The sequence below is a fragment of the Bombina bombina genome, chromosome 2, assembly GCF_027579735.1.
Source record: "Bombina bombina isolate aBomBom1 chromosome 2, aBomBom1.pri, whole genome shotgun sequence".
Classification (NCBI taxonomy): domain Eukaryota; kingdom Metazoa; phylum Chordata; class Amphibia; order Anura; family Bombinatoridae; genus Bombina; species Bombina bombina.
Genome location: NC_069500.1, coordinates 905,456,326 through 905,473,198, shown reverse-complemented (window position 1 = coordinate 905,473,198; position 16,873 = coordinate 905,456,326). Strand labels below are relative to the sequence as shown.

The following is a 16,873-nucleotide window of genomic DNA, read 5'->3' as shown; positions in this document are numbered from 1 at the left end:
TCCTTTTGGCTGATGCAATCAGCCAATAGGATTGAATTTCAATCCTATTGGCTGATCCAATCAGCCAATAGGATTGAGCTCGCATTCTATTGGCTGATTGGAACAGCCAATAGAATGTGAGCTCAATCCTATTGGCTGATTGCATCAGCCAATAGGATTTTTCCTACCTTAATTCCGATTGGCTGATAGAATTCCATCAGCCAATCGGAATTCAAGGGACGCCATCTTGGATGACGTCATTTAAAGGAATATTCATTCGTCGGGTAGTCGTCGGTCTGGATGGATGCTCCGCATCGGATGTCTTCAAGATGGAGCCACTCCTTGCCGGATGGATGAAGATAGAAGATGCCGTCTGGATGAAGACTTCTGCCCGTCTGGAGGTCCTCTTCTGCCCGGATCGGATGAAGACTTCGGACCGTCTGGAGGACCACTTGTGCCCGGCTGGTTGAAGACGTCTCAAGGTAGGGTGATCTTCAAGGGGGTAGTGTTAGGTTTTATTAAGGGGGGATTGGGTGGGTTTTAGAGTAGGGTTGGGTGTGTGGGTGGTGGGTTGTAATGTTGGGGGGTATTGTCTTTTTTTTTTACAGGTAATAGAGCTGATTACTTTGGGGCAAAAATTTAATGTAGGTGACGGCGGGGGTCCGTGAGCGGCGGTTTAGGGGTTAAACATTTTATTTCGTTGCGGTGGGGTCTGTGAGCAGCGGTTTAGGGGTTAAACATTTTATTTCATTGCGGCGGGGTCTGGGAGCGGCGGTTTATGGGGTAAATACATTTATTAGAGTTGCGGCGGGGTCCGTGAGCAGCGGTTTAGGGGTTAATAACTTTATTTAGTTGCGGGGGGTCCGGGAGCGGTGGTATAGGGGGTAAACAGTTTAGTATAGTGTGGGTGCTTAGTGACAGGGTACCAATAAAGCTGCGAATAAGCCGATGAGCAGCGAGGTCGATGACTGTTAGTTAACAACAGTGCTTATCGCCCCATACATGGTGCACGGCTTTTTGACAGCTTTCTTGATAATTTTGGCGAACGTATTCAGGTCTGCGGCAGCGATGTTATGCGATCTTAGGCAAGCGTATTGGTGCCGGCGAATGCTAGAAAGTCGACGGCTTGATAACTAGAGGCCTTAGTATCTATAAAACAATGGGAGCTGCCATGTTCTAACTTAGTTTACCTTCTCTGTTATGGCCAATTAGAGAAGGTATAAATAAGTTCACTAGCGTGTGCAGCCAATGGCTGTGTGGAATATAACAGTGTTCTGCACTTCCATTTCTAACAGGAACTTAAAAGCTCACAATTTCAGAATGGAATTACAGGAAAAGGGGACAACATAAATCATGAAATATATTGCAGACTTTTATATATATGATTTATCATTTTATAGTACCATCTGTCCCTTTAATACTTTTGTATAAATAGTACAGTATTGTAATCAGAAAGCTAATATTTGTTCTAAATAAATATAAACTATTGTTTGGATTTTAGAACACAAAAACCATACCAAAGTCACAGACAGAGAAGATTGTTGTGACTTACAGGTGTATAGTACATTTTTGATAAATTTTATTTTTTTAAAATATTAATTTAAAAGTTTGGATTTCAGAATAAGTTTGGATTTTGGAATTTTGGATTTGTATCTGTAATGCCGCTGAAAAACAGTAATTACTTTTACTAGAAGCATTTTTGTTAATTCTTCTAGTATTGCAAAAAATATTCTATTTAAAATTGAAATGCTCCCATGTAAATTAAAATTTAGATCTTTCTATCCCTCTAAAATGAACAGATATAACTTTACTCCTAGGAATAGTAATATCTGATTGTACAATACTGTGTCTTATTCTTCTCTGATTTTTGTATTAAATACTTTTTATATTTAAATCTTTTTTATTGGTGTTTTTCAATATTACAAAATACACAATGTATAAAGACACACAGACATCTCAAATGTATGGTAATTCCTTTGTTCCATAAACAACACATATTGGGCTATATTATAAGTGGCGCCCAAAATATTTTTCGATCAGGTGCAAACAGCGCTGGAAGTTGAAAGTTGAAAATTGTTTGCACTCAAGCAAAACCTGATGCACTAACTTTAGTACTTCTGATATTGTGACCAAGTTACCTTCTTTTTCCTATAGACTTTAATGAAGCATGCAGTTAACAAATATAAAGTAAAACACATTATGAAATATTCAAATTGAATAAAAGTTATTTTTCATGTTTTAAGGTATTTGGGTGGAAAGGGCTCCAAACGCATATATATTTATCTATGTATGTGTATACATGTGTATAAATATATATAAGTGTAAATATGTGTGTATGTATGTATATATAAATATATACAGGTGGCCCTCGGTTTGCGCCGGTTCAATTTGCGACGTTTCAGAATAACAACCTTTTTTTTCAGTCATGTGACTGCTATTGAAAAGCATTAAAAAGAAGTACACTAATTAAAATAGCCAGTAGGTGGAGCTTTCTGCTTGTGTTGCAGCAAAGTTATGCAATTTAGCAGACTGAAATGAATCTGTGTATACAGAACAGACCTTAGCTATCAAGCAGCTTTCAAGCAACAAGATCTAGCAGCCACTTCCCTATTATCTTCCTGTCCAGCTGCTTGAGGTAAGGGGTGCCTAAATGCCTATTAATCACTCCAGATTGAAATGCATAGAATAGGTGCAGACCCAATATTATTTAACATGCTAACAATGCAGAGAACTGTTTGCAGAAAAATGCAAGTAAAAAAATGTTTTTGTTGTGTGTTTATTTAATTGGATTTATAATGCTGTTTAGCATTTAAAGTCTTCATTTCAAAGCTTTAAAAATAATGCATTAGGTGTTACTTATGACAATTTTGAGAGGGGCCTGGAATCTAACTCCCTCACTTCCCATTGACTTACATTATAAACTTGGTTTCAATTTACAAGGGTTTTGATTTACAACCATTTCTTCTTGAACCTAACCCCGGCATAAACTGAGGGCTACCTGTATACATATACTGTAAATACATAAATACTCATGTATATATATATATATATATACACACACATGCACATATTTAGACATATATATATATATATATATATATATATATATATATATATATTGTGACAGGAACACTTTTAACCACGGTCTTCTAGGGCACAAATGCAGCACAGGACAATCTACTGTAGTTTAAAAGGCTTTATTTTTCACAGCAATAACAAACAGGCAGTTCATTTTCAAAAGAGGGAAATCCTTCCTCTGCAGCAAAGTTAAGTGCTTTTAAATGTGTCCCAGCACTTCACAGCATTCCACAAGTGCTTTGTAAAAATAATGTCCTTTTACAGTTCACAGGAACAAAAGTCTTTTACACAGTGTAACAAACACACACACCAGCTTCTGTAGCTGTATATCTCTCTCTCAAGGCCTAAGTGAGGCTGCTATTTAAACCTTCACAACTTCTAATTAGCCACACCTGTGATTAGCTGCTGGACAGCTTCACAGCTGTCTGGAATAATCAAATACACACTCTTTCTCCCTGGGGTTTTAACTGAAAGGAGAAATAGCATGTACAATGCTTGGTCTTAAATATCTTCCATTTATAACCAGGCCTTGCTTTCTGTCACATATCCTCCCCCCCAGCTCACACCCAGTGGGTTGAGCGACCATGGACATCAATGAATGTACCCGAGACAAACCATCAGCATTGCCCTGCAAAAGACCGGCCCTGTGCTCAACAGTAAAATTGAAGGGTTGCAAGCTAAGAAACCACATAGTAACCCTTGAATTTGTTTCCTTATTCTGACTCATCCATGTGAGAGGAGCATGATCTGTTATTAATTTAAATTTTCTTCCCAACAGATAGTACCTAAGGGTCTCTAAAGCCCACTTAATGGCAAGGCATTCTTTCTCCACTATAGAATAGTTCTTTTCCTGTGAAATAAGTTTTCTGCTTAGGAAAAGGACAGGATGCTCTTCTCCCTGACACTCCTGCGAGAGAACTGCTCCTAAACCAACATCAGAGGCATCTGTCTGTACAATAAAATCTTTAGCGAAATTGGGGGTTACCAAAACTGGATGGGCACAAAGGGCATCTTTCAACTGCTTAAAAGCTTGTTCTGCTTCTGGGGACCATTTTATCATAATTGGGGCCCTTGCTTTTGTGAGATCCGTCAAGGGTGCCGCAATTGTAGCGAAATTCGGGATAAACCTTCTATAATAACTAGTTATCCCAATAAATGCTCTTACTTGTTTTTTAGTTAGAGGCTGTGGCCAGTTCTGTATGGCCTCTATTTTTGTTGTCTGAGGTTTAACTAATCCTCTACCAATAGTATAACCCAAGTACTTAGCTTCCTGTAAACCAACAGTACATTTTGCAGGATTGGCAGTTAACCCAGCGGACCGTATTGCATCAAGTACTGCTTCAACTTTTGGAAGATGGGATTCCCAATCTGTACTATAAATTATAACATCATCCAAATATGCTGCCGCATAACGAACATGGGGTTTCAGAATTCTATCCATCATCCTCTGGAATGTTGCCGGGGCCCCATGTAAACCAAATGGCAACACCGTATACTGAAATAAGCCCTCTGGGGTTGAAAAAGCTGTCTTTTCCTTTGCTTGACTAGTGAGAGGCACCTGCCAATACCCTTTCGTTAAATCAATTGTAGTGAGATAACGTGCTTTTCCTAGCCTTTCTATTAACTCATCTACTCTAGGCATTGGGTAGGTGTCAAATTTGGAAACACAATTAAGCTTACGAAAGTCATTACAGAACCTTAATGAACCATCCGGCTTTGGAACAAGCACGATTGGACTGTTCCACTCACTTTGTGATTCCTCAATTACCCCAAGCTTTAACATTTTTTCTACCTCCAGTTTAATAGCCTTTCTACGAGCCTCAGGGACCCTATAGGGTTTAAGGCAGACCTTCTTCCCTGGTTCTGTTATTATGTCATGCTTAATAACATTAGTTTTTCCCGGTACCACAGAAAATACCTCTTTGTTTCTTCTAATAAAATCCTTGACCTCTCGCTTCTGATGTACAGATAGGGTTTCTGATATATTTACCTCTGGTTCAGTGACAGGGAGTTCTGTAGGTTTTAAGGCAACTAAAACTTCCCTATCTTTCCAAGGTTTTAACAGATTTATATGATATATTTGCTCAGGTTTCCTTCTCCCTGGCTGACTTACTTTGTAATTAATATCACCCACTTTCTCAATTATCTCATATGGGCCCTGCCAAGTAGCCAAGAATTTATTTTCAACTGTAGGGACCAGAACTAACACCCTATCCCTAGGTTGAAACACCCTGGCTCTAGAATTACGGTTGTAGCTGTACTTTTGTGCTTCCTGTGCTTTTCCCATATGTTCCCTTACAATGGGCATGACAGCTTCCATACGATCCTGCATTTGGGAAATATGTTCAATAATACTTCAATAAGGTGTTGTCTCTTGCTCCCAAGTCTCTTTAACTATATCTAGTAATCCCCTGGGATGCCGCCCATATAACAGTTCAAATTGGGAAAAACCTGTAGAAGCCTGGGGAACCTCCCTGATAGAGAACATTAAATAGGGTAACAGAAGGTCCCAATTTCTCCCATCTGTGTCAATTACCTTTCTTAGCATTCTTTTGAGAGTTTTGTTAAACCTTTCTACTAAACCATCAGTCTGAGGGTGATATACTGAGGTCCTTAGTTGTTTTATGCCAAACAACTTACACAATTCTTTTGTAACCCTGGACATAAATGGAGTTCCTTGGTCTGTCAAAATTTCCTTAGGTATCCCGACCCTGCTAAACATTAGCATGAGTTCTTTTGCTATGGACTTTGCAGAGCTGTTACGAAGGGGAACTGCCTCAGGATAGCGTGTAGCATAATCAAGGATTACCAGTATATACTGATGTCCTCTAGCAGATTTAACCAACGGACCCACCAAGTCCATAGCAATTCTTTCAAAAGGCACATCAATTATAGGCAAGGGCACTAAAGGGTTACGAAAATCTTTAGCAGGAGCTTTAAGTTGACACTTAGGGCATGAAGCACAATAATCCTTGATGGCTACAAATATCCCTGGCCAATAAAACCTTCTAAGAACTCTCTCTTTGGTTTTCTCAACTCCCAAATGCCCCCCTAGAATGTGGTTATGTGCAAGATTTAAAACAGTGTTCCTAAAAGTCTGGGGCACCAAAAGTTGTTTAACAATGTCTGTTCCTTTCTTCTCTACATGATATACCAAATCATTAACTGCTTCAAAATAAGGATAGGGTAATACATTTCCTGGCTGTGTCACAACATCATTTATAACCCTGATATTATTTCTTGCCTCTACCAATGTTGGATCCTCCCATTGTTTTTTTTTAAAATTACCAGGGCCACCAACCAGATCTATCAAATCATCAATATTTTCCGAGCTAGTACTTGGTACTTCATTACTCTGAGAAGGTTGATCACCTACTAATACAGGCATAGGGCAATAAATCTTATTTTTCTCCTTTTCAATGGAACCCTCTTCAAAATCAGTTTCAGAGAAAGGAAATACATAAATATCAGAAGTTTGACATATTTCTGGAGATTCCCATAACTCCAGAAATTTTGGAAAATCTCTCCCTATCACCACCTCATGGGCTAAATTTGGTCCTACACCAACACAATATTTTAATTTACCACACTGAGTCTCAATCTCCACCTCAGCTGTAGGATATTCCCGTTTATCTCCATGAACACAGATAATTCCCATTTTTTCCCCATAATCTAATATTGCATCTGGTACTAAAGATTTAGCCACTAGTGTGACCATACTTCCTGAATCAAGCAAAGCCCTAGACACTTTACCATTAACCATCACAGTACACCAATGGGAATCATTATTAACAGAGCTGTTGCTATTAGACAATAGTGAATGTGCAACATTACAGTCCATAAATTCATCTTTATCACAGTCTCTAGCAATATGCCCAACCTCATTACATTTAAAACATCTTACAGGTTGGTTATATTTAAATGTTTCCTTAATTCCTGGGGAAATGTCTCTGGTGTTTTGCCTATACACCTGCTGCTCTCTTATCTCGTTTATCCCCTGAACAGTCTTACCAGTTCTTGTAGAGCTCTGGGACTTGGGATTGTGGGGCTGATCCATTGAAGATTGTTGCAAAACTCCTCCTGAAGCTATAAATCTTTCGACCAATACAATCAACTGATCCGCTGTTTGAGGATCACCTTGATTAACCCACCGCCGCAGGGAAGCAGGTAATCCACGCTGAAACCGGTCCATCACCAGTAGTTCCACTATTTTGGTAGCCGAATTAACCTCTGGTTGCAGCCACTTCCTGGCAAGGTGTATAAGGTCGAACATCTGGGATCTTGCAGCATTATGAGATGAAAACATCCAGGAATGGAATCTTTGTGCACGGACTGCCGAAGTCACCCCCAGGCGTGCAAGGATTTCTGCTTTCAATTTCTCATAGTCACCGGCTTGTGCTGGCTCTAAATCAAAGTAGGCCTTCTGAGGTTCACCACTAAGAAATGGCGCAAGTATACTCGCCCACTCAACTGTTGGCCATTTTTCTCTTTCTGCTGTGCGTTCAAATGCCAAAAGATACGCCTCAACATCATCAGCTGCTGTCATTTTTTGAAGATAATGACTAGCCCTTATTACTCTGGAACCTTGGCTGCCACCAACATATTCAGAGTTCAGTCTTTCTGATATGGCTTGAACCTCTCGTTGCAGAGTCTGTGTAGCACTTTGCTGCTCCTCCCGGGTCTTCCTGAATGTCTCAGCTTGCACAGCAGCCATCTGTTGTATCAACAATTCAGTGTTCTCCTTCTGTGATTTAGCCAGCAGCATAGCACTCTCTGACTGGGCCAAGACCAACTGTTGCAGTGCTGCACTATTTTCAGCAGCTTTTCTGTTAGTCTCCTGCTGTATAGCATTAGAATGGATCAAAGCTTTAATGACTTCCTCCATGTTGCTTGTAGATTATTATGCCCACAGACATACAACGTGGTTGCCCGTATTCTCCACCAAGTGTGACAGGAACACTTTTAACCACGGTCTTCTAGGGCACAAATGCAGCACAGGACAATCTACTGTAGTTTAAAAGGCTTTATTTTTCACAGCAATAACAAACAGGCAGTTCATTTTCAAAAGAGGGAAATCCTTCCTCTGCAGCAAAGTTAAGTGCTTTTAAATGTGTCCCAGCACTTCACAGCATTCCACAAGTGCTTTGTAAAAATAATGTCCTTTTACAGTTCACAGGAACAAAAGTCTTTTACACAGTGTAACAAACACACACACCAGCTTCTGTAGCTGTATATCTCTCTCTCAAGGCCTAAGTGAGGCTGCTATTTAAACCTTCACAACTTCTAATTAGCCACACCTGTGATTAGCTGCTGGACAGCTTCACAGCTGTCTGGGATAATCAAATACACACTCTTTCTCCCTGGGGTTTTAACTGAAAGGAGAAATAGCATGTACAATGCTTGGTCTTAAATATCTTCCATTTATAACCAGGCCTTGCTTTCTGTCACAATATATATATATTAAAAACAAAATAGAAAGAGTGGAGGTATATGAGCTTTTTACCTCCACAATTAGGGAATTCAGCACTCTTTTAGAAACAATTAATCAAATAATTATGTGACACGGATAACGCAGGTGCAAGCTTTAAACAAACTTGTTTATTACCCAATGTATAGGGAGAGCTACCACACAATATAAATAAACATGCCTAAAGTAGAAACAGTCCACATATATAAACATGAGCATATCTTCGTGCACAAGAAAAAAATCCTGGCCAGGAAAAAGAAAATATAAGTATACACTTTAAATCATTTGTTTGTTATTCAGCATAAAACGTTTCCTTTGCAACATGATATGTAAACCGGCATTTAGAAATGGACCACGGTAAACACCGCACTCAAGGTCCCAGCTGACACGGCAGGACAGAAAAATGAGGGAACTCTTCACTTACTTCCTTTTCCACATATGACCTCACACATCACCAGTCACCTTACTGTAAGACTTTAAGGAATGGCCAGTGGCATCAAGGGGATCCAAGCAATATTGAGACCTCAGAATCTTTCCCTGCCGCTCCACACTCGCAGTCCAGCTTCAGTATCTCCTGACACACCTCCCAGTGTGATGTCACTCCAGGCAAAGGCTGTTACAAGTAATCAAGCCGGTTCAGGTAACACATGTCAAAGGATTAACGCTGTATCCAAACAGTTCATATGCATCATATGCACGCATAGGCAGTCACTGTAAAGTTGTCAAAGTGGGTAGAGCCTCCCAGGGCAACAGATAGCACGCACCTTGTCATATACCATATATCTTTTACTCATTACTAAAAAATGTATTAAAATTTATATGAATAATCTTTATCAGATAGTGTATATATGAGTGTATATTTGAATGCATTTATGTTGTGTTTGGTGCACTTTTTTTTTTAATTCTTACATTTTACGCTAGGTCTCCAGTCACGCAAACCCAACAAACATGAGTGAAAACGTTTACTTTCAACTTGTAATAAGCATACAAGTTTCTCGACCTGCGCTAACAATAGTGCCTCACTTGTAATCAAGACCATTGTCTCTTGTTTACCTATTGACACCTGTATATACAAATAAGGTTAAATAATACTAAATTCCTGTGTGAATAATATGAAACCTTAATGATTAAATTTACAATTCTGCATGGTTTCTATGTAGAGATCATTTGTTAAATACTTTGTATTGGGTTTTTGAGTAAAGTATACATACAGTACAAGAGGAATTACACAAATATAGCAAGTCCAGAAAGTTCAATTACAAATCCATCTCTCAACAAGCTTTTCCTTCTTCATGAGTGTAGAGGTCATACTTGGGCCTTTCATCTCAGAATTAAAAGAAAATGGGGAGGAACTACAGTAGAACACATAAAGATATTTCAGTACCTAATTATTAGGCTGTGTGTTTAGACAGAAGTAACATGAGCAGGTCTGCTTTACCTGCAGCCTCACCCTTTTTATATGGGCATGCCCTTGAAAAGAAAAGGTGATGGTTTTAATGAGCAAAAACAGCTGTTTTCAATATAAAAGTTGTTGAACTTAAGACTTGCTATTGGAGAGGGGACAACAGCAGCAATGGGGGTTGTCCCACATTATTGCAACAATCATTAGGAGACTAGTGGCTACATCTCTCGTGTCCATTGCTTGAACTACTCAAATTTTGCACAGCTCAAGTGCATAGTGTCATGACCTACAATTGATAAATACAGTTCTGCAACTGTACAACTGTCAATATCAATAGAGGTTTGCACAGGATAAGTCCAAAGTATTTACTATTAATCCTTGTAACTTGTGGGGCACTTAAAGGGACACTGAACCCAATTTTTTTTCTTTCGTGATTCAGATAGAGCATGCAATTTTAAACAACTTTCTAATTTATTCATATCATCAATTTTTCTTCGCTCTCTAGCTTTCTTTATTTGAAAAAGAAGGCATCTACGCTATTTTTTTGGTTCAGAACAATGGAAAGCACTTGTTTATTGGTAGGTGAATTTACCCACCAATCAGCAATAACAACTCAGTGTGTTCACCAAAAATGGGCCGGCATCTAAACTTACATTCTTGCATTTCAAATAAAGATATCAAGAGAATGAAAAGAATTTGATAATAGGAGTAAATTAGAAAGTTGCTTAAAATTGCATGCTCTATCTGAATCACAATAGAAAAAATTTGGGTTCAGTGTCCCTTTAAATACAATTTAATTTAAAAAAAATAACAGGTGTATTTAACTAATTTGCATTTATTGTATTTTTAATCTTCATTATTACCGTGTGATCTTTATCAATCACAGTTATGTGAGGATGAACTTGATACATACAGTAGAATACTTTTCTAGAGTATTGTGTTAGCCAGTTGTTTGAAAACAAATATTTTAATGAACAAAAAAAGCATAAACAATATAGAAATGATACACTTAATAGATTAGAGAGAACTGTTTGAGGCTCTACGGTCCCTTTAACAAACAATGATTCACAAAATGTAGCACTGGCATATTTATATAGACAGAAATCTATATAGATATAGATTCTATATTACCAGTTGTGTTATCACATAAAATGTAAACTTTATTGGACCACTGAGTAAAGACAAGATATATACATTTACAGAATACAGGTGGCCTTCGTTTTACAACGGTTCAATTTACACCGTTTCAGAATAACAACCTTTTTTTCAAGTCATGTGACTGTTATTGAAAAGCATTGAGAAGCAGTGCATTTATTAAAATAGCCAGTAGGTGGAGCTGTCCGCTTGTGTTGCAGCAAAGCCAAGCAAGCTGAAATTAATCAGTTTAACCAGACCTGAGCTATCGAGCAGATTTCAAAGGAGCAAGATCTTCCTGTCTATAAATCAGTCCAGATTGGAATGCATAGAAAGAACTGTTTGCAGAAAAATGCAACTGAAGTCTGTGTTGTGTGATTATTTTATTAGGTTTATAATGCCGTTTAGCAAGTGTTTTTGTTCATTTAACTTAGTTTAATTATATATTCTGTGTTGTGCAATTATTTTATTAGGTTTATAATGCTGTTTAGCATTTAAAGTGTTCATTTCAAAGCTTTAAAAATAATGTATTAGGTGTTACTTATGACAATTTTGAGAGGGGCCTGGAACCTATCTCCCTCACTTCCCATTGACTTACATTATAAACTGGGTTTCAATTTACAACGGTTTCGATTTACAACCATTCCTTCTGGAACCTAACCCCGGCGTAAACTGAGGGCTACCTGTACCTAGACAATGGGTGTCCAACCTTGGTGCTCCAGAGGTTTTGGAACTATATTTCATATGATGCTCATCCAGCTGATGCTCAGTGTCTGAGCATCATGGGAAATGTAGTTCCAAAATCTCTGGAGCACCAAGATTGGACACCCATGACCTAGGCAATCCACTGATACAGCAAAGCATCATAATAGGTTATGTAAACATCAGATTAAGAGAAAATTTGCATCACTAGAACATATCTCTGATTAAGATTTAATTACTAATAACAATATTGAACTTCTAATTGCAATCACACCATTGAGAATGGGATTTTAATAATGTAGGCACAATAACTGTAAAATGCACTGTCGTGAATGTGGTTGGACTTTGGGTTCACAAAGGAGGCTTTATTTAATTTAAAAGCCTGTTGACCAAGGTCAAAGAGTTTCAGTGCTGTTACAATCCAGTTTTATAACATGACCTTAGTCCTTCTAATAGAAATCTGTAGTCTTCTTATTGTTTTAATAAATATATCACACCAAATTGGAAAATGCTGCTTTTAAAATGAATAAAAGGAAATATTAAAGGACTGCACAATGCAGTAGAATTGCATAATTAACAATTGCATAATAAAAAGACAATAATTTAACACTTAGGGGCCGATTTATTAAGAGTCGGACGGACATGATCCGCTGTAGCGATCATGTCCGCCCGACATTGCTGAATGCTGACAGCATATGCTGTCAGCATTTAACATTGCAGTAGCAGTTCTGGTAAACTGCTTGTGCAATGTCGCCCCCTGCAGATTCGTGGACAACCAACAGCTAGCAGGGGGTGTCAATCAACCCGATCATATGTGATCGGGCTGATTGCTGTCTTAAGACCGCTGCTTCTTAACTCCTGTTTCTGGCAAGCCTGAAGGCTCACACGGAAACAGATGTATCTGGCCCTATTCGGCCGATGATAAATGGGCCCCCTATTCTGAATTTTAAATAAGCAGTAGATTTTTTTTTCTGACAAATTTATTTTTTCTCCCATTTTCCAGTCCCCTGTATCATGTGACAGATATCAGCCAATCACAGACTAGTATACGTATACACTGTGAGCTTGTGCACATGTGTATATAAAAAGTGTCTTAAAACTGCATGCTCTTTCTGAATCCTAAAAGTTTATTTTGACTTGTGTGTCCCTTTAAAAATATAATATTTTTAAAATATTAAAAAGTGTAAATTTAGTCATTGAGCAAACACGCTCAGTATTCCGATCATGTCAATATACAAATGACACTCAGATTGTTGTGCAATGATCAAGATGTAGTTGGATTACAATAGATTCCTTTGAACTCACAAATGTGTGACCCCATTTAAAAAAACGGTTATGAAGATGTATGTAGTGATAGTTACAATCATGACGATCAAAAACTCGCCAGCTTAAAGAGAAATCATGCAATATCTATGGGTGATTTTATTTTGGAGCAGTATATTGCAATGTATACCTAGCTAGATAAACAGTTCTCATTTATATATGTCCCTTTAAGTAATAAAACTTATCCTGAGAGCTTTTTTTATTTACAGGCCATTTTGTAGTGCATCTACTACTAATTATGCTCAAGTGCTAACCCTTCATATACTTTTGTTAAGTTTGTATGTAATATATCCTTGTGAGTGTAAAGAGCTGAGAAAAATTATAGAGCTTTTAAAAAAAATGATTATAATAATAATGATAATTTTATATGAAAGTAAATTATATTGAAGATTATTATGTTTTTTCAAGAAGGACAGTAGAGTTTTGTGTCCAGGAATCAAATTATTCCCCTTGACCTATGAATTTTCTCTCACTGGGGGGGGGGGGGTCTTTTTTCCATGCATTAAAAGCAAACAAAACATGATTTTTCTAAGAGGAAATAGCTTTACTTTTACTGACTGACTTTGAAATATTAAAAATGAGAAATGTGCATTCAGCTTCCAATGAATGCTAAAAAATAACAAATATGACTTTAATTTTTGCTTTCACTTGAAAATGTAAAATGAAAGAACCATTGATGATAAAAGTTGATTTGATAATATTGATAAAACTGCTTCTGTCATGGCAGGAAATACAGGAAGTACTATTCAATAACAATCCAGCAATATCCAAGACCATAGATTGATTATTTGGTCAGCCAATAAATACGTAAGCTTTACTTCTGCTCTTGACAATTCTTATACCCATAAAAAAAATTAATACAGATAATAAAGCAACTTTTCTGTGATGCTGGCTTGTAGCAGTAGCACTAGCTACCACTTTTATTTAACTTTTATCAGCCACTACTCTGCTGCCTTTAATAGGTTCCCCATAAGAAATAGCAGCAGAGCAGATTTTAATTAACAAATTCTGAGCAACATCATGGCCGAATATAGGAAGGAACAAAATAAAGAAAGAAAAAATGTAGTAAAAAAAATGTCTGAAACTGAAAAAAAAATCTGTGTCCGTTAAAAATCACACTAATCCTCTAATAGTAAGAAAGCTTTATGAAATTCACTTTAAAAGCTCTTTGTTAAAATTACATAATTAACAAATTTCAAAAGGAGATCTCCAAGCAAGACCAATTGCATATGCTAATCTGAAAATGCAACAGATACAGATTTTCTATTTAGTTTTTCACTGATATATGAAAACACTACTCAAGTTACAGCTTTGTGTTGATTTTCTCCTTGTTTTATGAATGTTCCTGGTTCAAATCCAAGTGAGGGGTCTATACATTTGTATCACATGTTTTGGTAATAATTTTTTGATCACTGATAATTACATTTTTCTAATGCTCTTAAAATAGACTATGAGTAGTGGGCTTTAAATGTTATCTAGTTTGTCTTGTGAAGATTCATATTTTTTTTTTTATAATCAACTTTTTTAATTATTACACATATTAGAAGACAAAAAAATTGATTGAAAAAATCAAAGATTTAAATATTTTGGTAATGCTCCCTAACTGAAGCTATCAGCTTAAAATGCATAAAAGTGAAATTTAATTAGCACTTTTATCAGCAATTAAAGGCTGTGGTGCAAACCATCTGGTATAAAATATAAATGTTTTGAAGTCAAATAAAATTGCAATTTTGTGCCCAGAATTTGTAGAATTTGTTTTATAATCTGGTCTCTTATGCTCTGGCCAATCAGAGTAATCATGTAAAAAAAGCTTGTGCATATAACTGTGAAGCGCTGTTCTATATACTGTATATATTTAAAGGGACATTAAACCCAATTTATTTATTTTTTCTTTCATGATTCAGATAGAGAATACCATTTTAAACAACTTTCTAATTTACTTCTATTATCTAATTTGCTTCATTCTCTTGATATTCTTTCCTGAAAAGCATATCTAGATAGGCTCATTAGCTTCTGATTGGTGGCTGCACATAGATGCCTCCTGTGATTGGCTCGCCCATGTGCATTGCTATTCCTTTAACAAAGGATATCTAAAGAATGAAGCAAATTAGATAATAGAAGTAAATTGGAATGTTGTTTAAAATTGTATTATCTGTCTGAATTTTGAAAGAAAACTTTTGGGTTTAATGTCCCTTTAAAAAAGAAAAGCATAGTCAAAATACATTGTGCATTCCCACCTGCCTGAGATAGTCTGTATATCTATTCTAAATCTACATACAACATTTACTAACTTTTTTTAGCAGCATACATTTTTAAAATTATTTTTTTATCTGTTAACATTTCTGCCTTTAAAGGTACTAAATATTTTTTATTTTTTTTATGTCAAATTATAATGAAGAACAAAAAAACCTAAGAGAAGACATCAGGAAGACTCTTAGGAATTCATAAAGTGAAAACCTTGCAAAGTATGGCGAATGCTGGTACATAAATTCATGACAGTGAATCCCTATTGATAAATTAATCAGCACAGAAATATAATGAAATGAAGGTATGAAATAAAGGTAGGTTTAAATCAAAACGTGCATAGAGTTTGAGAGAAAGAAGAAAAAGAAAAGAAAAAAAAGAAGCACCAGGAAATGTTTTCACTCCCAAACTAACTACAATTAATCTATAAGCAACAAAAAAGTGCAGCAATCAATTAAAGTCAGAAGTGCTCTTGTAATTAAGCCAAGAAAAATGCCCAGTTTTCCTTTACCCATCTTTAAAAATCATATGGCCCCAGTGACTCATATGAAATCTTACACTTTCAACCTGAAAGTCTGACAATTTATTTTTAACTTACCTCTTTCACATCCTTGATGTTGATGGTCTTTTTAGTATGAGCAACATGCCCTACAACTCCAATATCTAGAGGAAAAACAATTTCACTATCTGGTGGAACCAGACATTCTTCCAGTTTGCTATGTCTATTAACATTAAATAGTCTTGTGGCTAACTCCGGAGTTCCATTTCTTTGTCTATACATAAAGAGACTACATCGATCAGCATTGATAAGAAAACTGATACGCCTTAAAGTCTTAAACACTACTTTCTCCATATTAATACTTTCTTGCATATCTTGTATAAGTTCAAAAAGAATTTCACTTTCTTCCACCTGAACAAGTTCCCGGAATGTGTTGAAATCCACCGCAAGATCTTTACGGCCAAAAGTAGAAGCTATGACCGCTGGTTCAATTTTCTTTGCAAAGTATTTTTCAGTAAATTCTGGGTGATTGTCCAGAAATGCCATCACATCTTCTTTTTTAAGACTCATTTTGAGAGCTTTAGTTGGGTTCTGTCCTACCACAGTAATGTAGATATTTGGGATCCCTTCTTGGGTGGCTGTACGTAGGACAAACTAATTAGGCTGGTGAGATTCAAATCATTGCTATGGAGGAATAATACATATGAGTCAACGGTGTATTAATCTTGCAATGATCAGCACAGCATATTTTGTTAAGAACACTGAAGGTGAACCCTTAGCAGAGCAGATCTGCTCAAGGAAAACAGACCAGGTGACTCATCTTAAATCTTTAAATCATCCCCTAACATTGTGTCTAAATAGAAATAAACAAATCAGACATTTTCCCATAGCACTATGTGTTGCTACTGTCCTGATTTCCAATTCATAAGCATATAGCAGTTTAATATTCTAAAAGTATTCTCTTTGTTCAGATTGATACCTTAGATATTTCTGAGCTGTGCATCTTAAAACAATCTCCTTAGGCTTAATTAAACAGACACATTCA

General features: G+C 36.7%; 1 protein-coding gene across 1 annotated transcript in view; it reads right to left on the bottom strand.

Annotated features, from left to right (window-relative positions):
* The window catches only part of LOC128649817 (rod cGMP-specific 3',5'-cyclic phosphodiesterase subunit beta-like), a 124,832-nt gene extending 108,428 nt beyond the window's left edge, over positions 1 to 16,404 (bottom strand). Inside the window, exon 1 of the mRNA XM_053703292.1 lies at positions 15,928 to 16,404. Coding sequence (XP_053559267.1) covers positions 15,928 to 16,398 — 471 coding nt within the window. The 5' untranslated portion in view covers positions 16,399 to 16,404. The remainder of the gene's footprint in view (positions 1 to 15,927) is intronic.
* Positions 16,405 to 16,873: the final 469 nt, after the last annotated feature.